Consider the following 27,673-nt stretch of genomic DNA (forward strand, 5'->3'; position numbering starts at 1 on the left):
ATCGACCTCTCTGAAGAACGCGCATCCAATCAGCCGCAGGCGGAAAAATTTGCTTTTTCTTCAGAAACTGGCGCCGAGCGCGAAGCAACACTTCCCTATACCAAGTGAGCTGATGCTTGAATGAGTTAGACCTAAGAATTGCTCCGCAGCATTGCTCATCGGCCTCCACGGAAGGATGCAGCTTAGTTGGCTCTACACAATTAGCACTTGACTTCGGTAATTTTAAGCGTGTTGTACATGAGTGCTCTTGAGCGCAGTTTATGTGATTAGGCATGAATAAAGAGAGACTAATTGTGGTCGTCAAACTTCTGAATAACTGAAATCAGTTGACTTTTTAGTCACTGAAGTTAGCGTGCTTGTTCATGATGAATATTAGGGGCCGCAGTGTTAGTTGGCTACTATAACTGATAGAATTCGGTAGTACTGTCATGCTCTGAAATATTAGACGTTTAAGTTTCATACTTAAGCCGCGTCACTAGGCATTCAAAGCTGGGATGGTTGGTGCAGGATCTCTCTCCGATTTCAAGTAGCTGTATCGTTAATCTTTTCCTCTAACAACTAATAAGAGCAACATCCGAAGCTAATAAAACTTCCGCCTTCATTTCCTGCTAGCGAGATAGTACAAAAAAAAAACGTGATGGGCAATAGAATTTACACAGCTAATTAACGTGTGGTGCCGTTGTTATGCCGGCTGGGATGAACATCTGGTAGCAGGAATCTCCGAATGAGAACTCTCACAAAGTGCAGTTGTCTTGAAACAGTGACGCCACTACGCGCCATAGGAGACAAAATTAAATAAAAACTTTAAACGATTTTATGTAGTCACTAGACTGGCAGCAACAATTAACACCTCATTTTGTGCCCGCCTGGCTGTACTGCTCCATGCGCAAAGGCGAGTTTCATGTGCGTCTCGGCAATTTGTAAGCAAAATTTTGATAGGTTAATTTTGTAGTTTCTGTCTCCAACCACCCTCACAGGCCTTGCACATAGGCGCTGCCAGAACTGGTAGCGTCAAGCATGTTGTTTCAGAACTGTCCTTTCTAATTACCTGCGGCGATCGATTGCATAAAACTCAGACATTTAAAATTATGGACATCGGTGATAAACAGCTCATAATTACTGGCTTCCTAGAATTCTTGTTAAAAAACAGAAATTTAATTTGTATACATTTTTATGGACACCGCCTCTCCATCGGCTCTCTCTCTCTCCTCGTTGCTTTCGCAATCATGCAGGTTTAATCAAAGCTAAACCACTGCCAATTTAATTTGTGTCGACTTTTCACTGTATATTCTAATGAAGTGCCATGAGCTTGGCCACCGTTTTTATTGCTTTCATGTATATGCAATGAGCTATACTGCTTATGAAGTGGAGGTGCGCTGCTCGACTTTCCATTTATATGCAGCAAAAGGGCTAAGATGCTATTCTTGTCCATGTGCATGCGCTGTTTTTTTTCTTTGAATGATGGCTCGCGTTCGCTTACCGCCATTTTGTTCCACTGGGAGTTAATTTCTAAAGCAGTAAATGCTGCTCGTGGCCGCCGCTGTAGTCGCAACCACAGCTATAGTCGCCCAGTACTACTTCACAGATAATTGCGCCGAATTTTTCTGGGAACGCAGGATTGACATTGCTACCAAGAACAACTTCTACTTTCTGGACAGCTTTAAGTGCGAACCTGGACTCAAGGCGTACCAGGCGAAGCCGTGTGACCTGTGGAATACCACCCGACGAGACTACTGAACCCACCACTTGCAGTGACCACCCAGTGCAAAAATAAACCCTGTTGTTTGTTTTTGTTTGTTCACACTGGAGCAGTGTCGTTATTACCAGAAGAGCCGCCTCCTGTTAAGCCGTAGCGGAATCGTGCGCTAGTGCATCGGGAGAGAAAATTCCCTTGAACGGCTGAGGCCTGTACGCTTGTGGTGTATGGACTGCGCCACGCTATATGACAAAATAATGGCGGTTGCCTTCGATAAAACCAGAAGCAAATGCGCATAAAGTAATAAATTTTTACAGTTAGCGTACCTTCACATTCTAGGCATTCTATAACACAGGCAGCTGCTATATACTCAACATGCAGTATAAAACAAAGCTTACATGGGTCAACGGGGTGCTTCTGGGCGCTAGCCAAAGTTGCGACAAGCATATTTGTTGCCGCACCTTTCGACGTGGTGTGCGAGTGCGTTGAGCAGGTAGAGATGCTTTGCCTTTCAACTAAATATCTATAGTGTCTAACATTGCTTTTAGCTTTGCAACAATTCAAATATTTTCCAAACTAAGCTCTAAGCGAATAATTATATCGTGTCTTAGGCCTATCACAATATCACGAAATTTTCATGCATAAAAAGTTTTACCTACCATTCGAGGCAAAAGGCCGGGCATGAGACTGAACATGAAACCAAATCTGAAGAAGGTACAGACGATTCTGAAACACTGCGTCTGAATTACGGGCGGGACTGAGACCAGCGCCGGCAGAAAGTGGCTTTTTGTGCCTCAGCCTACAACATTGCGCGTTCTAATAGGTATCCTCTCACGCTGCGCGTTATCAATCGTCGTCTTCAGCATCTTTCCTCCGCTACCACTTTTCGTCCCAGTAACAGGCACCGGTAGTGCTGAGATAACCTCCCATATGCGCTCCACCCCATTCTTATTATTCTAGTTATTTCCCTCTCATGATCTGGATCAGCTGTCACTACCTGCCCTAAATAGACATATTCTCCTACTACTTCCAGCACCTGGCTACCAACTGCGAACTGCTGTTCCCTTGCTTGGCTGTTGAACATTACTTTGGTTTTCTGCATATTAATTTTTGGCCCCACCGTTCTGCTCTGCCGGTCCAATTCATTGATCATGCTTTGCAGTTCATGTCCTGAGTCACCTAGCAAGGAAATGTCATCGTCGAATCGCAAATTACTTAGGTATTCTCCATTAACTCTTATCCCCAACTGTTCCCATTTCAGGCCCCGGAATACCTCCTGTAAACAGGCAGTGAATAGCATAGGCGAGATCGTGTCTCCCTGCCTGACACCTTTCCTATCCGCGCCCAAAGTCGCGGGGTAGATTTCTTTCTATAAACATATGGAACGCTTATGGTTGGCAATGGAAAGAAATTACCTCTTCAAAGCATGCGAAGTTATAGCAGTTACTGAGATTTTAACAGAGGAAATAGTCCCCTCTTCGTAAACCTCCTGCTATTGGTAACAGCATTAGGTTACTATCTTTGGCGGGGAGAATATGCAAGAGCAGGCAATCTGAATATTTATGGATCTTAATCTGCCCTGGGACATGCGCTGCACTCCATGTCCTTAACATGGAGTGTGCTAGAGGATAATTTACAGCGTTTTTACTTTCAAGCTGGATAATTCATGTTTAGATGTATCATGCACGCTGCAGGGCTCACGGAACAGAAGCTGGGAATGGCGGAGACAATTTGAATAGCCATTGGGCGAGACTAATACCAGAGAGGGGCTACCAGCATCTATGACCCATTCTAGAATGCCTTCCGCCCTTTCGGCAATACATTTAAGATCACACCTACTCTTCACGACGGGACAGATGTTTTTTCTTTCTTGTGTGGTTCTAGATACACTTGCTTGAGACATCGCTATAGTGAACCGTTCAGGTTGATTCCGTATGGCATTCAGCTCAAGTCACTTTTACGCAGTGGTAAGTGCACTTGTAATTCGACGTGGGCGGAGTTTTCACTTTTCGTGCCACCTCACAAACTGTGGACGGTGTCATCGCGGTACGCGCTGCGCTCGAGAAAGTGGCCTTTTGCCGCTTCCATGGGGCGTCTAAAGAGCAGGTTACTGACGGAGGACTTTCTACTAGGTACTCAGCCGGTGGCTAGTTCCGGAGCCGTGAAAACCGCAGAGCTGGGAAATGAGCATTACGAAATTCTTTAGGATAGGATACAGTAATAGAGTATATATAAAAGGCGAACCTTGAAATCCCGGTAGCGCTCAGCGACTGAGAATAAGCAAGTGTAGGTTAACTAACATACTTAACGTGCTACGAGTACACGCATGCGGTTGTTCTTGTTCCATTAAAACGCCTCAGACTACATCTACCAGGTAGGTAACTGCCGTGCCTTCGATATGACTCGGTTTGCGCTAGTGTCTTGAGACTTTGACATCAGGAGAATCTATAAGGATTGTGTGCAGGCTGCTTGCGCGCTGAGCCATGTGACGCAAGGGGCGAGAGCCCGAAGTCTCATGCACTTAACAGCAACAAGGAACCACTAGTCGGGAGTGAGCATCACAGTTCCTAGCCTCCAGAACCAATGCGACCAGACCCATACTGTGTCGGGAGTGCTTCTCTGATTCCCGTTCCTTTTGCACATGAACCCTAGCATCGAAACAGCTGGAGACTCCTCTGGAAGACTCAGCGGACACGCTGCAACCATTGGTTAACTCGCTCAGGCTGTACCCTGGTCGATGCTCTCTCGTCGCTGAAATGCAGTGAAGTGTCCCACGTGGTGTCACCGGCATTAATGGTTTTGTGTTCGCTGTTAGCGTGGTCGCATGCGATGAGCTGCGCTTGGTTTCATAGCCTGCGGCCTTGTAAGTGTTTGAAGACGTCACGGACAATATCATTCCCCTGAAACGCCCTGTAGATGAGAAACCGTATGTCAGCGGAGACGACCAAAAACATCCGTTGTAAAGATTTCGGAAAGGGTTTTTCTAAAACAGAGGGCGATGTCTGTCCTAAAGGACGCCGGCTACCGTATCGACCTCCCCAACTCGGGAGATGGCTTCGAGTAAAACACAGATCGAAAATAGCGAGCATCGCTGCATTTCAAGTCACCAGGTCAGGGATATACGCATTTGACTGAGGCAATACCAACTGAGCCAGTTTTTACAAGAAATCTAGTGTAAGTGCCTTCGAGCAAACCATGCTATGCTATAACGAGGATAGTGCTATTGTCACGCACTACAGAGGCTTAACCGTGTGGTGGATGCTATTCCTGACAGAAATAATAGACGTGCCCTCCCTGTCGTATTCTACAGACGATGAACGGCGACTGCAGTCATGCTGTGACCTCGCAGTTTCAAGTGAGCAGAGGCAGAATATTTGTGTGCCTCTTCCGGGAAAGGTTGAAAACCGGCGGTTTTCTTTCTGCATTAGTTAATATATGCGTACGAATTGCTGTTTGATTTGCAAAGGACGACCAGTGTTTCGTGGGCGTGATGACTCCAGTGCGGCTGTTCACGAATTGTCTCCTGAGTACAACCTTATACAACTTTCATGACGTTCGACGACAATAGGGTGTCAGTATCTATTTTACCCATTTCAATTGCTCATTCAGTACTCGTCTACGCAGCATTTATGTTTCTGTAGTCACATTAACCAGTTGTTATGGCTACTTTCTACGGCAGGTATTCTTCAGCGATCATTGCATGAAGTCTCTTCATATTGGAAAGTCTTCACGCTAAGCTGATAACCATTACTCTTGGATGACAGATTTCAACGTTCTGTAAATACGTGTTTCAAACACACTCGGGCAAGCGATGAGCACTCGGCATTTAAAAAATGAAATTTCTTAAAACTTAGCTACAGAGGCCTTAATACAAACTGCGATTCTGACGTGGCATCACTTTCGTTATATTAGGCCAACCTGAACAGAGTTACACGGGCTGGCAAAACTTTCTTCATGTGTGCATGTAGGCGATATTAACATTAAAGTACAGCTACAACAGTATAGCGCTGGAAAGTATGGGAGAGGCTTAATAAGGTCTACGTCAAGTAGGTTTCCTGATGAGCAATCCCGACAAAAGGCCGACTGCTGTGGCGAAGGAAATATTGGAGATTCAGTATAGAAGCTGTACTTTCCCTGACGCACAAGGTATTCTCGGTGACCTCTTTCGGTATTATGTACGCCTCTTCGAGGGAAAAAATGTGGGGCTTGAGCTTGGTTCCCGAACTGAAACCCTTCTGCAATTGAAAGATGAACACCGGGCTGTAACTGAGGGTCCTCTAACTTCTGGAGGAGTTTAAAATTGTCATTACCGCTCTTCAAAGTTATAAATGTCCGGGGGCAGAGGCTTTTACAAGTGAGTTAAAAAAAAAACTTTTTGCCTTGCCTTGCGGGTGTCATGGTGGAGGCTTCTAAAGACCATTCTTTTTTTCAGTTTCAATTTGAAATCATTTCACATTTATATTATACAAAAAACGAAAACACTTTTTGCACCCATAGCCAACGGCTATTTCGTGTCCAAGTGCACGAAGACAAAATCAAAACGGCGACTTTATACATAATTCTATTAACATTCAACTAACATTCAAATCAGAACCGTCTAAAATAGCACTTGTATAAAGCATTCGTCAAGACACAAAGATGACATTCGCGGTACAGAGAAAGTACCTAATGAGAAAAGCTATGGGAGGAAAATATAATTTAATGGCAAGTCAATTTGTTCTGCTAAGTGCTTTCTATTTGAACCAGGAAAATTGTGTTTTTCCAGATTTCCAGATTTCCAGAGAGCGCATTCCAGATTTTTACCTGAGCAGACTGCATTAACCGCTCACGATATGCATGGGGGATGGGCGGGAGATGAAGATTGCCAAAGGAAAGGTTTTTAATGGGCCGAAGCGGGGGATGACGTTTTGATATATGGAAGAGGTAGTTGTGCCTTACTATGTTGTGAACACACACATATATTTTACAGCTGTACACTGAAGGCTTCATGACAGTAGCGCTGACCAGAAGAAACAAAAGAAATGACACTGACAGAATGCAGGAAAGGAGCACGTTTAAATCTTTCAATTTGTTTTCTCACAATCTTTGCGTAAAGCACCTGTATACAAAGTCGCAACTGATGTGATTGTTTTGTTGATGCAGAACACAATATATAAGCACCTTATGCCAAAGAGAGAAGAAAACCGAAGTGTCGATAGTGCGCACGCGCAAATGTTTTCTGGAAAAAAGCTCTCGATGAATACAATTGCACGGTGCTGAACAGTGACAACAGCCTAATATCCCTCTTTCGAAGAGCAGGGTAGTCAACCTTCTGATTAACATCCCAGCCTTCCCTCTCCCTCTTAATCTTTCTCTCTCTGCTGCAGCTAAATGCAAATGTATTAAAAGCGCCAAGTAGAAATCACGGTTGTCAGTGAGGGTTCAGTTCTTTTTTCTTATTCTGCCAGCAGGCCGGCACCGATGACCATGCTGCGGAAGTTTGACTGCGGATCCCTGAGGAGGTCCGGAATGGGTCCGCACTCTAGGACCCTGCCGTCACCCATAACGACCACCCTGCAAAACAAAAGAGTGCAGCTGAGATTCGCGGCATCCCTCCGCGGTCACCATCACCACTGAAAGGGTGCGTCTTATGCTTTTGGTTTGCGCACATGATCATCACACGTAGTCACAGCAAGTTCAGACACTCCAGCCTTTGCAGACATTGGATTGATGAGAAGTAGGTCTTGCTCTCGTCTGATTAGGCTAGCACCCTGTACTGTAAATAAAATCCACGCTTCTAAATACGCGTACCTAATGACCTCTGCGCATTCTTGGGCAAATAAACCCTACTCAGCTAAGCCCGCATTGGCCACATCATTCAACCTATCATCCGCTACCTCTTCGAACCAAATTTCTTTTTGCAACTATCGCAAGACAAATTTTGCCTGCGTAGTAACGAAAATATTAAAAACACCCTCTAGAGACCCACATTTTTGCTAACTGCTCTTTTTCTAAGGATGCGCCCTCTGAAGGGCAGTTCTCTCTTATCGCCTTCAGCGGATGGCGTCTTCCTTGTCGGCAGAGGTGTGAAGAATCAAAGAAGCTTCCCTAAATAGCCAGCGCTAAACATTTGGAAGATGGCTGATATTCATAAACTGTAAAGCAGCTCTGCAAAACATTTCAAGCCTATTAAGAATACCTACATCATCTCGCAGCGCTGCAAGGCACTGTATACAATTCGTACGAATTCTAAGCCACAATAACAGACGAAGGGGCCCGTAAAGGCCTCCGGCACCCGGAGTTCTAGAGGATATTTCTTACAGATTCTGGCGTGTGCCAAAACGATAAAACGATAGATCGGCTTCAGAGCTTGCTATTTCATCATTTGCATTTATCCTTTCCAGCGACCTACGCCAAAAACCTGGACTTTGATGGTTGATCCGCTGTTCGAGTGTCGCGAGTGACCTTTGCGTATTTGCCCTTATGGCATCCGCCCAGCGCCGTACATCAGCTTTGTCGCTAGGCCATGCAAAGCGGTAGGTGACAAGTCGCTGGGTGGCGAGGACGCCAGGGTGGCTGACGCAGGGTGGCTGACGCCATGCAGTGAACCGAGCACTGCTCGACGGAAGCTCAGCTGTACGTAGGGTGGCGCATTTGCTTTAAAGATGTCGCACGTCACCTTCGATGGGCTTTACGCAAGGGGTATTTCCACCAGTACCAGCGATTTCCGCATTCCGGTGATTTCTTCCGTTTCCGGCGAGTAATTTCCAAATTTCCGTCACGTAGCATGTGCAGCTCAGTGTCATCTACTATGGCGACGGTGAGCCCTCCGGAATGCACGGAAAGGGGACTGGTAGAGGGTGCGCCAATTCGGAATAGTGCGTCAGCTGTTTTATGCAGCCGAATAGCGATCGGCCGGTTTCGAGCGCCGCGATGGGGCGAGAAGATCCACCGTGCCCATCTCTACAGATACACTCTCTCCGTTCGAAAGTGGTAGCCGGAGCAACACGAACGGGAACCAAGTACAGGCGAGAGAGGGGGGACTTTTGTGCAAATGCTTCAATGCACGTGCTACCCTCAACAAACCCAATGAAGCCGTATAAATTTTGCTTAGCGTTGCGAGAGGAGCTTATACTCTTGAAGTTAATCACCTGTCGTAGTCGAGGATGGTGTCGATACGGTGTGCTATGGTGATGAGTGTGCAGTGTGAGAAGCTCTCTCGCAGAGTTGCCTGAATCCGTCGGTCTGTCTCCGGGTCCATCGACGACGTCGCTTCGTCGAGCACCAGGATCTTCGTTGCTCGCAGGAGGGCGCGAGCGAGGGACACAAGCTGCCGTTGACCGGCACTGCGCACGTTGACACGCGGAAAGGAAGGTGCATGAGAGTTCACCTTAAGGGCGCGTGCTTTTGAATGGTGAACAGTAGAAGGCAATACAATATAGATTTCTTCTAGAGGCACTGATGTAATAAATAGAAGGGAGGTTTCAGTCAGCACGTGTTCAATGTTTGGTTGAAATATTCGCAACTAAAAATACAAATATCGTATACATGACACTGATTACAGAGAAATACACTTATTATGCACAATAAAAAAACATGGCAGCCAAAAAAAATTATGCAAACCAGGGTTGATGTACAGTACATAACTTTTTATAAACATGACACTTGTCATTCTTGCGAGCTTGAAACAATGGCGAGAATATGAGATGAGTCCTGGCCGTACAAGGTAAGTGGAATAAATCAGGTGACATGCTCTGGCAGTACCCGACATTAGCAACATTGCTTGCAGCATGCAGGGGGTGGCGCAGTAGCCCGTGGTGTTCGCGTCTTCTGTGAGCGGTTAGCTTAAGTGTATTTGTTTAGCACCAAAAGGCTGTGACTAAAGCGTGGTAGATGGCTACTTCTTGTGCTTGTAGGCTTAATTCATGGTCTAATAAGTTCGAGACGCTCTACATGGTAAAATTATTACTAGTTATACTATTATTATCGCAACAGACCTTTCCTAATGCTCTATTTCGCTGTTTTCACTGTCTGAAGTGACCGAGTCCATTATAACGAAAATAACTTAATTTCCAAATGTCTTACTGACCTCCGACTTGCCTTGCTTACCAATGTTCTCAACTAACAAATTGCAAGAGCCTAAATCATTGAGCGACTCCCACGTTATCATGTTGAAGTTTACTGCTAGTATTTCTTATTTCGACAAGCTTTAGCATGGAGGTAATGTCCACGTTTTTAGTTCATGTGACGCTTACCTCAGATTTTCTCCTTTTTCCGATATCGAAAAAGAGAGGCCTCCAGCGCCGTTTTCTACGTAGTCGTCTAAGCCCACAGTTCGAAGAACGGACCAGAGCTCTGCATCTGACCTCTTGCTTGGCGGATCCAAATTCTCGCGCAGGGTTCCACGGAACAGAGAAGGATCCTGAACACGAAGGAAAAATACTATGCAGACGTTGTTTGGTATAAGGTGTTGCTAAAAAATATAGTTTTAATCACCCCGATATATTGCAATACATCTGCAGAAATTGACTGGATAAGATGATCAATTCTCGAATGTCGTCGACCAATGATTTTATATACATCCTCAAGTACAGAAATAAATGCAATATTGTTGCCTTTTGGTTCGCTTACATGACACTTGCTATATTTGGAGAGCGTTTCGCATATTGAGAGTTATTGACGGAGTCAGAAAATGCACCACTGAAACCATTAGAGCATTATGATCAACGTTCTTGTTCGGTAGTCAGTGTGCATACCAAGTGGCTTGTCCAGCGTTAATTCAAATCTTGATAAGATTACCACAGTACATTATCATATTACAGCGGAATCTCAATCTCTTTCATCTATAGCTTTTTCGTCTAGTTTGTTCCTGAAGAAAGCAACGAATGCCCGACATGCGTAGGGGCACGTTCCTAGAGCATAGTAGCTTCGGGTTACCTAGAACATGAGTGAGACGCTGCAGCTGACCAGTGACAAATTAGGTTAGGTAGCGACATAATTTATTACTTAGTAAATATCAGGCTTATGGGGTTCTTCTCGTGGCCATTTTATTATTTCGTTCATACCTACACTCTCAGGCAAAATGTGCTACAATGTTCTAGTATAGTCTCTTCCGGTGTGCCTCAGAGTAGATCATTGGGACCGCTTCTATTCAATGTATACATGAATGACATTGTTCATCAGAACTCCAGGGCTTCACTCATTCTTTACGCAGATGATACCAGCCTCTTTTTCTCTGGACGCGATACGTATGAAGTGCTCGCAAAAGGTGAGTGAGCGCTATCTGAACTTTTGCGCATTTTCCTACGCAATGGAATAAAAATGAATACCAATTTTAAGCAATACTGTTCATGGACCGCATAAAATCTACCAGGAGGTGACGTACCCGTTAAAGTAGTCAGAAAGAAAAGTTTTGGTATAGCATTTTCTACTCATATGAGTACATATAATCAACCCATCTGCAAATCACTTGATGAGCCTTTGATACACTATCACGATGTCACCATTTCCTCGCTAAAAAACTAAAAGTAGAAGTCTAGTGCACTTTGATCAAAACGCATATTTATTGTCGTACTTTGGTGTAGGGCACCGCACCACTGGTTGTGGTTATACAAAAGAAAGAGTTACGTTATATGACCAATAACGCCTTGAAAGCATTGAGGAATTCCTGCTTATTTACTCATTTGTGTCCTCCTACAACGTGCTAGAAAATTTTGTGAACCAATATCGATATTAACAGTGTATAGCTTAGATTCCAGGCCCACAGCGGCAATTATTAGTTAATGCCTAACAGTCATACTGGCTGAGTGCTGCCATCCCCGAGAACACAGATTACAATTTTAACAAAATAAACAAATAAGAACAACAAAGTACTGATTTCACTGCTGTGAAGCGAAAAAAAAAACAAACGAATTATAAATCTCAAATAGGACGGCCTTTATAATTTTTGGTTTAACCTAATTAAAAACTGAAACTAAAAAGATAATGATTTTTTTTCGTTCAAATATTTTCTCTCCACTACTATTTCTAACCTTTTTTTCGTACTTCTTCCGACGCTGACTTTTAACGAAACGATTCTGAAGCGTTCAGTAAGTTCGGTTCAACAAGGGGAAGCTTTGGGCCAGTTGGTCTGACATGTTGGAGAGGAGGAATAACCGCGAACTTGGACGAGACTCAAGAACGAGAAGAGGACAGGACGAGCGGTAAATAATAAGTAAATAATAATAAATAAGTAAATAGTTAGATAGGCAAATAATAACAGGTATATATATATATATATATAAGAATAGGTAAATAATAATAAATAAGCGCGGTGCTCTGTACGCTACTGCCTTGTACAGGTCCCAGGCATTCTCAAGCTGCTTCTCAAGAGTTTCTGCGGCTGAGTATACTCAACAATACAATGACAAATAAACATCCATTCCTTCGTCCATCTGTAGATCTAAATAGAGGCGTCGAGTCTAGTCTTGCCTGTGGTATGATGCCGATGGCCGAGCGAAGCCTCTTCAAAGGCACGTCGTAGATATCAGCGCCGTCTATTGTGATAGCTCCCGACGTCCGCTGGATCATTCGTAAAAGAGCCAGCACAAGTGAGGACTTTCCGGCGCCAGTTCTTCCAACCACTGCCACCTGCAATGCGCAAATACTAGTGGTAAGTATGAGCTGGGGTAAAATAAACGCAATGCAGGCCTCTGCGTACAAATAAAGCAGCAATAATTGGTGACCAAACCTTCTGTATAAAGACAGAGTTAGAGAATTTCCGTTAATTTTCTCTAGCAGTTATTATAAATATACAGGCAAGTAAATTTCTCCTGATTGGTTTGATTTACTGGGGTTAAAGTTCCAAAGCGACACAGGCTATATGAGGGACGCCGTAGTGAAGGGCTCCAGAAATTTCGACCACCTGGGGTCCTTTAACGTGCACTGACATCGCACAGTACACAAGCCTCTAGATTTTTGCCTCCATCGAAAATCGGCCGCCGCGGCAGGGATCAAACCCGCGTCTTTCGGGCCAGTTGCCGAGCGCCGGAACCACTGAGCCACCGCGGCGGGGCAAAATTTCTCCCGAGTACGGACTGAAACAGTTCTGGTTTATGTGGGTGTAACGCCCCAAAGCGACTCAGGCTATCAGGAAAGCCGTAGTGAAGGGCTCCGGAAATTTCTACCACCTCGGGGTTCTTTATCGTGCACTGATATCACACAGCACACTGGCTTCTAGAATCTCGACTCCATTGAAATTCGACCTCCGCGGCCGGACCACGGCCCTGCGTCTTAAGGGTCAGCAGACAAGCGTCATAACCACCGAGCTACCGCGGCGGAAGCAACGTAAGTGAAAGACGTGTAAACACAACATGCGTTCTATTGCGTACAGATCAGAAATCATCACGCACATACCTTTTCGCCCGCGTGTGCCTCGAAGCAGATATCCTTGAGCGCGTCGTTCACAACGCCAGGGCGATAAGAAGCGCAGAAGTGATCGAATCTGACAACTCCTCGGCTAGGCCAGAGTTCGTCGAACGGTTCCATGAAGAGGCGAGGGTTCACCCATTGTGGCTCGACCACGGAAGACAGGGATTTGGATGCCACTTGCTGCAGAATACAAGATTTTTCTTCAATTCGACAAGCATTGTTTGCTAGGCGTGTAAGTGTGGAAGTGCCAGCGCGACAATATAATGTCGACTTATTGTTAAAGTAAAAGCCAGTTGATAAACAAAAATGATAATCTTGCCCCCATAAAATGACTAAATATTTATTCGTTTCATCGTAACCACATATTTTCCTGTAGCATTGTAGTACTTTTTGTATCACTGTAGTCTTTTCTGTAGTTCTATCGCTACGACAAGGAAGCCCACAATTCTACACAAAATTCTGTTCTTACTGTCAGTTCATGACCGAAAATACAATTAGAAGAATGCGTTTTGGCGGTGCAATATTTTTCGTTGTTTCTCGACAGGTTATATGGAATGCTAGTTTCTTACTTGATAATCTTGCTTTAAACCTCCAGCATTACGACAGCCAGGTTACAAGATCAAAAAATGCGATGAAAATTAAACATGCTGTTCCGGTGCCATTAGCATTTTTCTCGGAACACCATGAACAATACTCCAACTTCCTCACTCTTTTTTTTTTTGCACTAAGCAGTCTTTGTTTGCTTGCCACACGAACGGCCGGTCTTGCCGCGGAGGAGTTGTAGTGTGATCGTGCAGCGACAGTGGACTGGAAACACCCTGTGTGTCTGCCGCCGCCGGTCCAGTCGTGCTGTGGCACAGCGTAAATAACTGCTCTGCCTTTCTTGGGCCCACAAAAAACACGTGCAAGAAGAAAGCGGGATATTTTTCGAACACTTACTTGTTCGAATATGTAATTTCATTCGTTGCCATTAACGAAATTACAAAATAATTACTGTGAATTAAAAATGAATTAACATAATAGTTTGGTTAATTTTAAGAATGCGCCATGACTACATTCTTGGTGGAGTTGGCTTTAAAATAGGCAGGCGAACATAAGCCGCAACGGAGATAAGTTACAACAAACAGGTATAGCTGGACTTACCACGTATTGTTTTGCAACTGAGCTTACATTCCACGCAACGTGAAAAAATCAAGCCCAAGAAACAATCATTCTAAGCAGCAACTTCACAGGCCTTCCCCAGTGTGAGCATGCTTTGACAATAGTTTCCGTTTTGAAGCAGCAAAGCACACTGCCTGGCAGTATAATGTCTAGGCAGTAACCACTGCGGTTTATGGCAGCATGCGAAGCTGTTAAGAAAGTTGTCATACAAGGTGAGTTCTTGAAAAACTTTCTCGTGTTTGGCTGAAAGCTGTAGTATGACACCAATGGCACCAGTGCCGGAAGCCTTGCCTCTTCCACGGGTAATTCTGTGTACTCCAGGGCACGCTCCAAAGCCACATAGCCCTGTGTGGCCCAAAAGATGACCATGAAAACTCCGGCCATGGCAAAGGGTACCTGCATAAAAGAAATTCTCATTCACTCATGAATTACATAGGCTGAAATATGAAAAGCAGAAATTATCGGCAGTTTCACTCTACAGCGTGTCTTCGTTATAACAGAATACTTTATTTTGAAAAGTAACCGGAAATAAGATGGCTGGGCTGTGGGGTGGGCGAAACAAACCAGCTGCTTTCATTCTTCTACAAAGGCATGTACAGAATAGTCTATCATTGGTGGAAATGGGCTGGTAGTTATCCAGAGTACATTGAAAACTTATGCACTCCGGCGAACATTAAGAAGTTTGAATTATTTGCAACACCAGTACATTAAGTTTTGCAACAAAAAATTTAAACTAAATTACATACACCTATACGGTTATACCACTCTATCGTGGAGCCCTTTGTCCGAAACTGAGCTTTCTTGATTGCGTATAATTGTTATTTATTTTTACAAGTTCACGTTTTGCAGCTCAAAATCGCGTTATATTTTGAACTGCCGACCTGGCGAGATGAACAGGTTTATAGAGGCTGACCCGGTGAATGGTATAGCGAGGAAAAACTGGGAAAAATTTTCGATGCATTTCAAGTTTCGCTGTTCTGAAAAATGCCTGTAGTTGTTCGATGAGGTTAATAGTTCCGATTAATGCTCTTACTACATCTGGCATCATGATCATTAGCCTGACTACGCCCACTGCAAGACAAAAAAAAAAAACGCCCATATTTCTTTAATTAATCCGGTCATGTGATAGCTGCGACCTCTTTGTCCACGGAGACATCTTAGTCTTATCCGCACACCTAACTTTCTGCTCGCCCTTGTTACCCTTGCATTCTCTTGCAATCCAATCTTTTACCGTTAATGACCACCGGTTACCTGGCCTTCGCATTACATTCTCTGTCCATGTACATTTCTTCTTCACGATTTCGAGAGGGACGTCAGCAACTCGCGCATGTTTGCAGACCCACTTTGGTTCGTTCCTGTCTCTTAACGTTACACCTATCATTTCCATTTCAATAGCTCTCTGCGTTGTCCTAAATTTAAGTTCAATGCTTTTCGTTAGCCTCCACTTTTCTGCCCCATAGGTCAGTACTGGTAGAGTACAACTCTTACACACTTTTCTCTCGAGGGATGTTGTAAACTGCCATTCGTGATCTTAGAGTACCTACCAATTTCGCCCCATCCTCTTCTTATCCTCCTAGGTATTTCCCTCTCCTGGCTGAATCAGCGGTCACTACCTCCTCTATATTCCTTCAGAACTTCTAATGACTCGTTACAATCGTAAGCTGTATTTCTTTTTCGTGACCGTTGAACATGACTTTAGTTTTGTACGTGTTAATTTTTAGACCCATCATACTGTTTTTCCTCCATGGATCATTGATCGCGCCTTGGAACTCGTCCCCTGAGTTGTTCAGCAAGGCAATGTCATCAGCGCAGTAGTGATGTAATTAGCCTAATAGCGAACGATATGAAGTATATTTATTTCTAATCTGCTCATTCAGCATCTTTAACGCCAATTCCCATCCTGCCGTTTCCGAGATGTGGTAGTCATCGCCTTTAAATTATTTTATCTAGCGAACTCTACGAATAACTCCCCCTGTATTTACCTTAGACCGAGACAAACGTAACCCCCTGTCTGCTCCCGAGCTTGATTCTTGTCAACCATAGCAATGAAGTCGCCTATCAGTACTGTATACAGTGTTTTTGCTTTAATTATCGCCTACTCTGAGCCTTCAAAAACTGGACTGTCTGGGCATCATAGCTGGGTGTAGGTCCTCATTTTTTCTTTTTATTATTTTCTTTCTAAATTCTCACCGGTTATCAATCCAAAATCACATTTCCAATCAGGGTGATCGATTACAATCACAATGACCAGTCAAATTTCCTTATTAAAAATCACCAGTCACAATTGTTGATGACCAATCGATACCTACGTTACACTGCGTGACTTACTACCACACTACATACTCATACACAGACCCAATTAGTTTCAGTTGAATGAAACACCGTGACACTTTGCCTTTTCATTCCGCGCAATTTCTGAATCCTAAATAGTATATTATTTTTGTTTTGTTTTTATTACTATAACATCAGTACACATCCAAAACACACGTTACTAAGTTGTACGCAACACAACGCGTTCATAAAGTGCCCCTCTAAAAGGCTTGAACCAACGACCCTTCGTGGCCTATACGTCGCGTACCTGCCTAACAGGCAGAGGGCCTTGCTTCGAACTACTACACTGGATATTTTGATATATATATTGATTTAAAGAATTGTGTATTTTTCTCTTCGGCTGACGCCGGAGGACGAGTGACGCCGGGTTTTCAGCAGAACGCGCTTCTTACGCTGTCGCGCAAAATTTCTTCCCTTGGTAGTCTGGCTGGTGTTTACCCCTAAAATATGTGTCGAACAACTGTATACAAGAAACGGTGCAGAATGTCACCACAGTGTCCTCGTACTTCTGCTCGGTGCTTCCAAGGCCGTTCAGTTATACATATCTATCAGCCGCGCGAAGCACGAACTTAATGAGGAAAAAGATGCAGATCTGCACCTTTTTCCTGATTGTGTTTGCGCTGCTGATACTTATTTGCAACCATTTTTCTTGCGCTACGCACCGTGAAAGATGATAGCACTGAGAGGCCGACGGTAGCTGAAGACGCACTGTGTCCCTGGTTCGGCACCACGACGATGGCCGTGGTGAGTACAATAATGAGGATGCCGCCGAACGTGAATAGAAGGCGGCTGAAGGCGTAGCACAGGATGAACACGTTGAAGGCCTCAAGGTAGTTGTTCAGCAGGCGCCGGAATTGTGAGCAAAAGCGTCCCATGACCTGATAGCATCGAATCACTCCAACAGAGTCCAGAGTTTCTGCCAGGTGCTGCAGAACCTTCGACAGACGGGTACTCTCGTACAGACGGTCCATCACTGAGCCACGAATCATGTAACGCTGTAAAGCAATCATGTAAAGCAAAGATAAAGCGACATGTGCCAAGTGGTGTCAGGGAATAAGAGAATAATGGCTGCCTTTTAAAATGTTTTCGACTATCTGCCGCAAGCTCTACGAATAGACGCATGTCCTAACTGAGTTCATTCGTAGAAAATATTGCTAGATCGTAACTTTTTAGAATCTTAAATTATTATTATTTTTAGAAAAATAGTGTAAAAAATAAAATGAATGGAAAAAGTGTATAGAATTTCGAACTAAGTAAGCAAAATAATAAAATGTAAACAGAGCAAAAATGCAATAATACCAGATTATGCGCCTTTCTGATATGCCCAAACCAGATACTATGGCAGAAATTGAAATGATTATTGATTATTTATTCCAATAAAATTTCTGAAACAAAATTTTTAGTTCGTACAATACACGTCATTTAATATGTAGGTAGCTGGAAAAAAATGTTTGCTGTTTAATCCGCGCTGTGCTTAGGTTGCTACACTGCAGGAATGCCGACGTACAGTTCAATATTTTGTTCTTATGCATGCATAAAAAAACAAAAAAGGTTCTCACTAAAAAAACACTTAAATCCTTTTTTTTTTTCACGTCACCTCTAAGCACTCATGTGGCAGCAGTGATCACATATTGTATACGGGACATCTACTTAGAATTATCACTTTTTATCGTTGTCTCGTCCCAGGCATTTGCTTTTAATGTCATATACTCTTCAGTAGTGTCGCGTCTTGCAGGTGAGTTTGGTCTGGTGGATTTATACAAAGAGGATGCTTCGGCTTATACAAGCGTATCTGTAGACATTTTCTGCACCCGACGAGCAAGTCAAATACACACTTTGTATCACGTAACAACACTACAGGCATATGAGGGTGCTGACAAGAGCACGTGGTTAGGAACCTAAGAACAACTCCTCGATTGCAACAGAGAACTCAAGAAAAAAACGCACCCTGTGCGTTCCCAAAGGACAGTAAGCTGCAACGTTCTCAAGGAGTCTCTTTTTGGTCATCAGATGAAGATACTGTGCAGTGATAAGCGGATAAAATTTTTCTCTTGTACATGTGCCCTTTTGCTAAAATTTGCTTTACTCCTTTTGCTTTCCGCCTTGCGCTTCGCTGTGTATGAAATTGGCGGCTATTTGCACAGCAATATTATTGTCCGTGTAGTTATAATTGCAAGAAGACATTCATGTGAGCAACGGCGCTTTACATAAGCGTTTACGACTTGCACGTCACGTGAAAGAAGCGTTGTGTTGGACGGGGCGACCCAGGGAAGGGTGCCGATGCTTGAGGCTGCTAGAGACAAAGAAGAGTGGAGAGTACAGCCGAAAAGACGAGGCGAAAATTTTGCTCAGCAGAAATGGGAAATTATATGCTCCGATGAAGTGCACAGAGATGAGCGCATACTCAAGTTTCACACATGTAAAGTATTATGGCAAGCCAGTAAACAAATACCGAACCTGAAGCTGAAGCTACAACAGTGTGTATTGGGGACACCAGTTATTGAAGTAGCTGCGTCGATGACGATTGCTTCGACGCGCGCTTTATCTTTTATTTACATAATACCTGCGACGCCATGGGGCATTATCGCAGAGGAGGTAGTTTTAAAAAGATGTTAACTTTTCAGAATAATAAGCAAGAATGCACAGAAAAAGAGTGAACATAAAGTAAAGGTTACAAAGGTAACAGAAAATAAATAAATTAAAGCAATATTACATTCACAAATACACTCCAGTGGAGTGGCCGCGGTGACTCAGTAGTTACGGCTCTTGGCTGCTTACCGGAAAGACGCCGGTTCGATCCCGGCCACGGCGGTCGAATTTCGATGGATGCAAATTCTAAAGGCTCGAGTACTGTGCGATGTCAGTGCCCGTTAAAGAACCCCAGGTGGTCGAAATTTCCGAAACCCCCGGCTACGGCGTCTATAGCCTAAGTCACGTTAAGACGTTAACACCCCCCCCCCCTCTCCCCCTAAAGATATACCCTCGAGAATAAACATCATGCCTACCACAAACTGAAACACATTCTTCTGGCAGCAAGTTCCACTCTTTCGTAGTTTTTGGAAACAAATGATTCTGAAAAACTGCTCGTTTTGCAGTTCATGTTCTGGAACATTTGGAGTGGTCTTGCCGAGTAGAAACGTATGCATTGATAAGCGCGAAAGGTAGTCGCGCTTATCAATGCATGTTTGATTATTGAAGATGCAGTGAAAGACTTTTAGCCTTAATTTTTTTTGTTCTGGTACAAAACTTTTCAAAGCCCAGCGAGGCCTTTATCTCAGGGACACTTTGAGAAGAGGTATAAATTATTGCAGACGAAGCGTGCAGCCCAATTTTTGAGTTTTTGTAGTGGCTGTATGAAACAGTCCTCATATAGATCCCAAATAATGCATGCTTTATCGAGGATAGATCTTACGTGCAAAAATAAAGTGCTTTTGGAAAAAAGTAGCATTTTTAGACGCCGATTAGAAATTTCTACGAATAGCAACATTTTACTTGCTTCAGCTATTCACTACTAGATGTGTGCGTTCCATTAAAACATATGCGTAAAATAAACGTCAAAGTACTTGAATAATGACATACTTTTCGGTAATGTTTTCTACTTTGTATTGTGTTTGAAGTTCGAGGTTTTTATTTGAAAAACGGAGTGATCACATTGATTAATACCAAGACCCATAATTCAGCGCAGGCACCAATTTGCTATTTTTTGAAGGCCGCGTTCTGTAGGATTGCAATGCCTGATGGTGAATTTATTTTCCTTTATGCAATGCAGCCGTCTGCATAGTTTTATTGGGGACTGTATGTCGTTTACATTGTTATTAATAAAAATTAGACATAACAGTGCCCCCATGGTTATGATTATGATTATTGATGCACTCACCAACCATCATGCTGTGCATAACAGACACACAAGCCTGTCCCAAGCTCTGTCTCTGTGTCCCTTACTTCGTCCTTTGTCCGTTTTTTTGCGCTGAATTCTATATAACATGTACAGTATAATGCAATTTTAAATTTATCGCATTCGTTTCGAAAAGATGGGATCAATTAATTTTTTCTGGCATGATGGTCGTTCAGTATGCGACCATAAAAAAGAGAGTGCAGGGTAGAGGAATTATTCGGGTAAAAAAACTAATAAATTCTATTCAGCCTGCTCGCCAAAATATTTTGCGTTCGAGCAGTTTAATCCGAGGAGGTTAGGTCTGAAGTTATCACCTACAAATCACTTTAGACTGTAAAGCTGGTACAGGTGTATCATAAACATCATACCTTAGAGCTTGCTACATCGCCTTAATATGTGGGCCGACGGGCGAAAAGGGGATTTGGTAATTGGGTGTGAATGCGGAACTTACCGTGGCAATCATGAGGACAACTTCGGCGCCGAAGGCCAGGGCAAACACAGTGGGCGACTGCGTCCCAATGACGACGAGGCGCCCAACGACGCACAGTAGGCACTGGAAGAGCTGCTTGTAGGCGACGAACACGCGGCTGTCGTTCACCTCCAGGTCCACGGAGAAACGGTTGAGCAGCCTGCCGCGGGGCGTTGCGTCGAAGAACGACAACGGACTCTCGGCTACCCGTGCGAGCATCTTTGCGTGAAGAGAGAGGGAGCATTGCCGAGTGCCCCGTGCCAAGAGTACTCCAGCCAGCAGCCTGAAGACGACTGCGAAACGTGAGAAAAACTACGAGTGAGCAGTCAAAGTGCGAGCCGTCCTGAATAAAGCCGCTAAGATCTAGAGCTTTAATGTATGATAGAGGGGACCGTACTCTATCATTTATTCTTCTCACCGACTTCTAGCTAGTGCAGTCAGCAGTGTGATGACTATATACCAGGTGTCCCAGCTAAATGTAACCAAGCTTTTAAAAAACACGGGGTGTCCTAGCCGTCTCAAACCAAATGAGGGTTGTTTAGAGTCGCGTGACCTAGTCTGCAGTATTTTTTTCGTTCTTCAAGGTTGACTAATCAGTTAAGCTTAATTAACAAACTTTTTAATTATTGACTTGAGGAACAAAGTGTCAATGGAAAAGTTGTAGATCGCTTTGAGAAACAGCTTACTGAGACATTTGCAGCAAAGTAATATTTACGTAAAGTAGTTTTTTACCGGCCTTTAACCATAACCCGCACAATAAGAAAAAGCTTTCACATGACAACTGTGCCACTTCAACGTCCCAAGACGCGCCTTAAAGAATAAAATCCATTTTTTCTGAAGTCCTCTCCTCGATGAGACTTTGGGTGCACATTGTGGCAGAGAAGTGAGCGAGCAGCTGGTCACGTGACAACTTTCTTTTAAGGCCAATAAATGAAGCTACGTAAATCGTAACTTGACGGAAACCGCACTACTAGCGGTTTTTCGAGGTGGTCTAAAACTTTTGCATTTACACTTTCTTCCCCAAGTTAATAATTAAAAAGTTAGCTAATTAAACTTAACTAAATAATTAACTTTGAAGAGCGAAAAAATACTCAAGACTAGGCCACGCGGCTATGAACAACCCTGAGGTGGTTTCACTAGACTAGGACACCTAGCCTTTTTTAAAAGTTTGGTTACATTCAGCTGGGACACCCGGTATAAATGCCGACAAATACAGAGTGATGTCGCATCAAATCACACGCAGTCTTTAAAGTGTGACACATCTACACATCCAATTTGATCAAGCTGCGATAAACTAAGTTAATGAAAATCAGGTTACTCGGGAAGCAGCATGGCCATACCGCCGAAGCGCGACAATCAGATTTCATTCTGTGCGCTCACTACCTCATGACACGTACTACATTCGGCCGTTTATAGTATTACGCCCTTGTATGGAAGTGGGAAGCTCGTCACTGAGCAACGTGCGAGTTTGATTTCACATTTGCACACATTACGCAATATGTTCAAAATGGCTAGTTCAAAATTTAATGCCTACGCTTCAAAGGGGTGATAGGCTGCGTGCCAAATATCTACGCAACGTGCATAGCTTAGCGCGATAGCGAATAAAACATCGCCCAGTGAAAACTCCACTCGCGGTTGCTCTGAGTACTTTGAGCTGAATAATAAACCACTTAGGAACAGTTCCAATCCTGAATGAAGAATCTTCAGCACGAAATAAAGCTTTGCCGAAAACCAACAAACCGTTATTCATTTCTGTTCACGCTTCCCCATGTGTTTAATGAATAAGCTGAACTTTGACCTTTTTCAGGGAGACAACTGCGAACTACGCACGGAATATGAGATGGCATCTCGTAAACAGGCACCATTTTATATTCATTGTCTTTGTTCACAGTCTCATGCCCATCATTCTCGGACAAATATTTTGAAAATTGGATGGTTTTAAGATACCGTTATGGAAATATTGAAGGCACTGGTACATTCTTCTGATATGTAGCAAAACTTTTCTTTTAAAGTGTTTTCATCGATCGCATCGACCAATTAAGACTGCGAAATAAAACCAATGGGGAACGCTTTTGACGATACCAAAAATGTTATTAGGAAAAAATTCAAGACTGTCATTGGGTGTAATGCAGATGTATTGATTGTCATAGTGAAATCGTACGCTATATGAAAAAAAAAATGCGTTCGTCGACCGTTTCCTGTTCAAAAATGCTTTTCTCCAAAATTTTTCGGTGTGAAAAAGCCTGTGGTAGCCAAGACAAACTGTATGGCGAATTTTTCTTCTCTTGCATAAAAATATTCCATTGTCGTGAAGCATTTCGCCAGACATACAGTTGAACGCATTCAGTGAGCGATATCTGGTTTTCGAGGTGTAAACCATTTGAAAGGACAATTATTAGATGTTTTACTGCCAGCATTCGTTTTGTTTAAATTAAACCGCTAACATTTCAAACACTGTACAGTAATACAGACCCCAATATATTCATTTACAGGTTGGCAAGACCGGATGCTGTGATTATTTCGTGTTGGGTTTCTATTTGCGAATGTTTTCTGTTCGGATGTAGTACGATGTATATAACCAAAAAATTTGTATGATAACGTCAGCTCCTTATGAGATCACAAGTTCACCGTACTTTCCAGGTGATGTTGACCTGTACGACATTAATGTGGAGAGAATAGGAGCTATGAGCATTACGTACATGCTTAAAAACACCGCATTTAGCAAACGCACCCGCTAGTGATGGTTAGTACGTCATCCGAGGGCAGCTAAAAGCAACGCAAACCTTATTGGAGGACTTACCGTCACCCAGACATGCAAGCCCCAACCATTGAACCATATCTCGGCTGCTGCGACCCATGTCTTCACTCTTGCGTGTCCTCAGTGACGACCATGCTTTGATGCACACCAGCTGACCGGCCGTGAAGGCAGCACTCGCGACAAAGCACAACAATGCCAGCACGGTGCTGATGCCCGAGTATTTGATGTACGCTGCATATATTTGAAGTGCTCCCTGGTAAAGAGAAATAGTAATACGGGCAGTTCAGTGTTCACTCGGAAAAATCTGCTTCCTTTTCAAATATTGACTGTCGGAGTGTATATTACGTATTACTAGACCAAGTGGAATTCTCCCCTGCATTTTATTCACACGTGGGGTTTCACATGCAATGGCAATGTTGTGAGCTTCCAGGAGACCAGTCTAAATCAGAGGATATGAGAATTGCCTTGGAGAAGGCATTAAGAGAGCTACTGTTCACTGAAGGAAGTAGACCAAACTGTTGCATTTTGTACAGACCACCGAGATATTCTATTTGCAATGAGAGGCTCGTTTGCTAGCAAAACTAAGTTTGTACTGCTCCTTCAATTCATGGGTGATCATTCCATTGACAGTGAAGCAAATATAATGCAGTAATTGAGCAGAGGGTATAGCCAACTTTTGGAATATTTGGTTTTTGTAGAATTTGGTGGTTTTAGCCATATGTTATGTGCTGAGTAAGTCAACAGTTCGCTATTAGCCAATAGCTGGAAGTGTTCTAACAACCATGCAGTACTTTAAACGTCTAGAATAGTTAATTAATTTTATTATTACTGCAATCAGCATGCGCTGATTTCAGCGGGGCGATAAAAGCGTAATACATACAATGGCATGTGCAGAAAAATTCCTAGGCTAATAAAATTGACATTTTAGTGAATACAAACTATACAGGTTGGGCTCAAAAAAACAAAAACAAAACAGAAATCGCACAAGAGGTTACACCAAAGAAATGAAAGATTGTCATTGCTGACATAACACGAACAAAGTAATGTGGCTGTAAATATGATAGGAAAGAAGTTAATGTTGGCTCAGAGATCACGTTATTTTTTTAGCTGATTCAATTACGCGCGGGAAGAGCGAATACTTGAAAGAGTTGTTATCCGAGCAAAAGTGAGTTATACTGAGACTAGGTCTACGCCGGGTAGCTTATCCGGGCGAGAAATATATAAAGATATACGTATATAGATATAGGCATCGGATGATAGAGCTGGCCCCTTTTTTTTTCAGGCCTTGCTTTGAAAAAGCTTTATTCGTCTTATAGACTTAACGCCGTAAGAAGCACATTATTATTGAAATTCAGATGTACAGATGCATAATTTAACTCCGTAGAAACAAAACAGGAATTCCTATTAACAAGCAAGAAAGATTTCTAAAATAGTGCATTTCTAAATAAAATCAGGCTCACCATTGAGGACGCCATTCCTTCTTCTTTAACGACCGGAGCGACCTCACTGTCAGGTGGAGAATGCAGCTCCTCTTGCCTTAAATCACCAAAAAGAGAAAATCACAAGTTATTTACCACCTCGTTGCAATATCTTGATAATAATACTTTTATTGACAATAACAGAAGTCGAATACACACTCAGACCTGCCAAAGCCATTGTTGGCTTCAGAGGCGGCTCCTAGGAGGCAGCAAAGCCATTGAAGGAAGGCAAAAAGTTGGCCATGTTGGTATAGATTCATAGACGACACGAAAGCGCAAAAAGGCGAGCACACGTAAGAAAGGCCACACGGGGCAAGCGCCTGTTCTTTGTGGCCTTTCTTAAGCGTGCTTAAAATCATTCACAGCACACTAAAACACGTGTCATGTACAGAAGCACCTTCACAGTGGCAGAAATAAGCAAAGATCTTTATTTTATAGCTAGACTTATCGTTAATAGCCGCGCTTGTGCGAACAGCGTAGAAATCTTAAAATGTGGAACGAATGAATCCGCGATGAAGGGTGGCTTGGAAACTGCCAACAAATAATTGTGGCGAGAAGGAACACAGAATTGCGACTGTTGAAGCTTAAGAAGGCGAACTGCCGCCTAAACGCCTTTCAAAATTAACTTCAGCTCCGAATTTCAAAGCATAAAAAACGCGATAGGTGCTTTAACTTATGTTGGCAAGAAAAAAAAACCAAAATGAACTGGCGAGGACAACGGCTATTAAAACCCATGCCGAACATTCTTGGACAACAATTTTAAATACTGCAAAACTGTAAAGTACTCTTGTCGAAATAGTGTAGGTAACGGTTCACTCTTGACATGCATAGCAAAATCTTTCTTTTAAGGTTTTTTTTCATAGCTTGCACCGAGCAGTTAAGACTGCCACAGAAGTTCAATGTGGAACGATTTTGACCATAACAAAACCGTTAACAGCGAAAAAAAAATGCAAGCGTGCCCACGGGAGATCTGCGGATGTCTTGATTGTTAAAATGAAACCTTACAAAATATAAAAGAGAGAAGTTTCTAAACTCCTTTCTGTTTGAAAATGCTTTTGTCAATGATCGTTGGGTATGAATGTCAGAAAAATTAGGCGGCTGCGTTAGTGCCCGTACTACATCTCTCGGCTATTCAAAGACGAGCTACATCAACACACCGCATCTGCGCTCAAACCTCCAAACCATGTCTCGCAGTGATGTTATCAGCCAGGCGTACTCCTCAACGTATGACAACCTGTAATTGGTGCTCAGGCTAACTAACCTGCAGCCCGAAAGAAAAACATGCACAGGCGATCATACGATGTGGGTCCTGCATTAGCACTTTTGGTTCTACGTTTCGCTTCTACAATGATCACCTTCCAGTTGCGTCTTTGAATTTCGTTTCGCCGTGCTATGTCGTTCCAGTGGTGCACAATCCCTCTCGTGGGTGGCGGCGCTTTCACAGTATATGGTTTAGTGGAGGTGTATGAGGAATGTGGAGGGTGCAAGTGGGTTATTTGGTGTTTCGTGCAGGACCGTGGAGGGTGGACATGGGTGGAGAGAGAAGGTGGGATGGTAAGAGACGGAGGCCTCCTGGAGGTGGGCGGTGGCATCACACAGCCGCCAACGGGCAGGTTTGCCTGAAGTAAGAGTAGTATAGTGCCAACGAGTTAAAACTTCTGTGTTATTCTTGCATCTTAGCAGAACTGTTCTTGCCTTCCGTGCTCTTGAGTGCCTCTGACGGGAGGCATTTACGACGGATAATTGCTGTCACATATGTTACCTTAAGACCTTAGTGTTCTGGTGTGCACCCGTCATCTCCGGTTCTTCGAAAATGTCTTTTGGTGCGCCAGGGTGGTTCCTCAGTTCATTCAGGTCCCGGAAGAGCAGCGCCCTGTTGTCCCGCATGAGCACCCATTTGTCGACGCTGAACGGCAGCCGTGTGCTACTGGTCACCAGAATACGGGTCTGCAGTATAAACGACGGTTGGCGATATATTTGTTACAAGCGCGTGACTACAGAATAGTAGACGAAACATATTTAGATGCATCACAGGCGATGAATAGAACAATAAAAGTAAAATAAAGCCCAAATGCGTGAGGCGTGACGCACGCTTTGCGGACGTTACTTAGCGCCCACCATCAATTGCTTTTAAAATATTTTTTAGCAATTTTGGAATGTTTATTATTTTTAGTTTAAATCTTCCTGTATCGGCGTTCTGAATACCAACGCACCGCACATGCTTTAATCATCCACGTTACTACGGGTGCATTCTATCTGCTTCAACTCCTTGGGTTTGACCTGACGTTAATATTTAACGACAGCTCCGCGTTCTTTCCGGAGTGCGGTGCTTAGGCCAATCTTTACCTGGCCAACCAAACTGAAGCACCCAGAGGAACACGTAACACAGACAATAAGTGCTACAATTCTGAAGGGATTCCTGAAGCCTAAAGCGGAACTCGCATACGTTGAATAAACCGCAAGCCACAATTCAACGAAAGTCAGATGTACTCAAGCA

General features: G+C 43.5%; 1 protein-coding gene and 1 pseudogene across 1 annotated transcript in view; one reads left to right on the forward strand and one right to left on the reverse strand.

Annotated features, from left to right (window-relative positions):
- The window catches only part of LOC149359351 (uncharacterized), an 88,858-nt pseudogene extending 87,121 nt beyond the window's left edge, over positions 1-1,737 (forward strand).
- A 5,026-nt stretch (positions 1,738-6,763) lies between these two features.
- Positions 6,764-27,673, reverse strand: part of LOC149359352 (multidrug resistance protein mrp-7-like) — a 54,813-nt gene continuing 33,903 nt past the window's right edge. The window contains exons 11-21 of the mRNA XM_089569033.1: positions 26,939-27,123; positions 25,159-25,204; positions 23,741-23,951; positions 20,923-21,233; positions 17,239-17,571; positions 14,537-14,641; positions 13,070-13,264; positions 12,146-12,304; positions 9,931-10,097; positions 8,827-9,021; positions 6,764-7,249 (exon numbers count right to left, since the gene is read on the reverse strand). Coding sequence (XP_089425159.1) covers positions 7,132-7,249; positions 8,827-9,021; positions 9,931-10,097; positions 12,146-12,304; positions 13,070-13,264; positions 14,537-14,641; positions 17,239-17,571; positions 20,923-21,233; positions 23,741-23,951; positions 25,159-25,204; positions 26,939-27,123 — 2,025 coding nt within the window. The 3' untranslated portion in view covers positions 6,764-7,131. The remainder of the gene's footprint in view (positions 7,250-8,826; positions 9,022-9,930; positions 10,098-12,145; positions 12,305-13,069; positions 13,265-14,536; positions 14,642-17,238; positions 17,572-20,922; positions 21,234-23,740; positions 23,952-25,158; positions 25,205-26,938; positions 27,124-27,673) is intronic.

This window comes from Amblyomma mixtum, chromosome 2, assembly GCF_055824585.1.
Source record: "Amblyomma mixtum isolate Tamu chromosome 2, ASM5582458v1, whole genome shotgun sequence".
Classification (NCBI taxonomy): Eukaryota; Metazoa; Arthropoda; class Arachnida; order Ixodida; family Ixodidae; genus Amblyomma; species Amblyomma mixtum.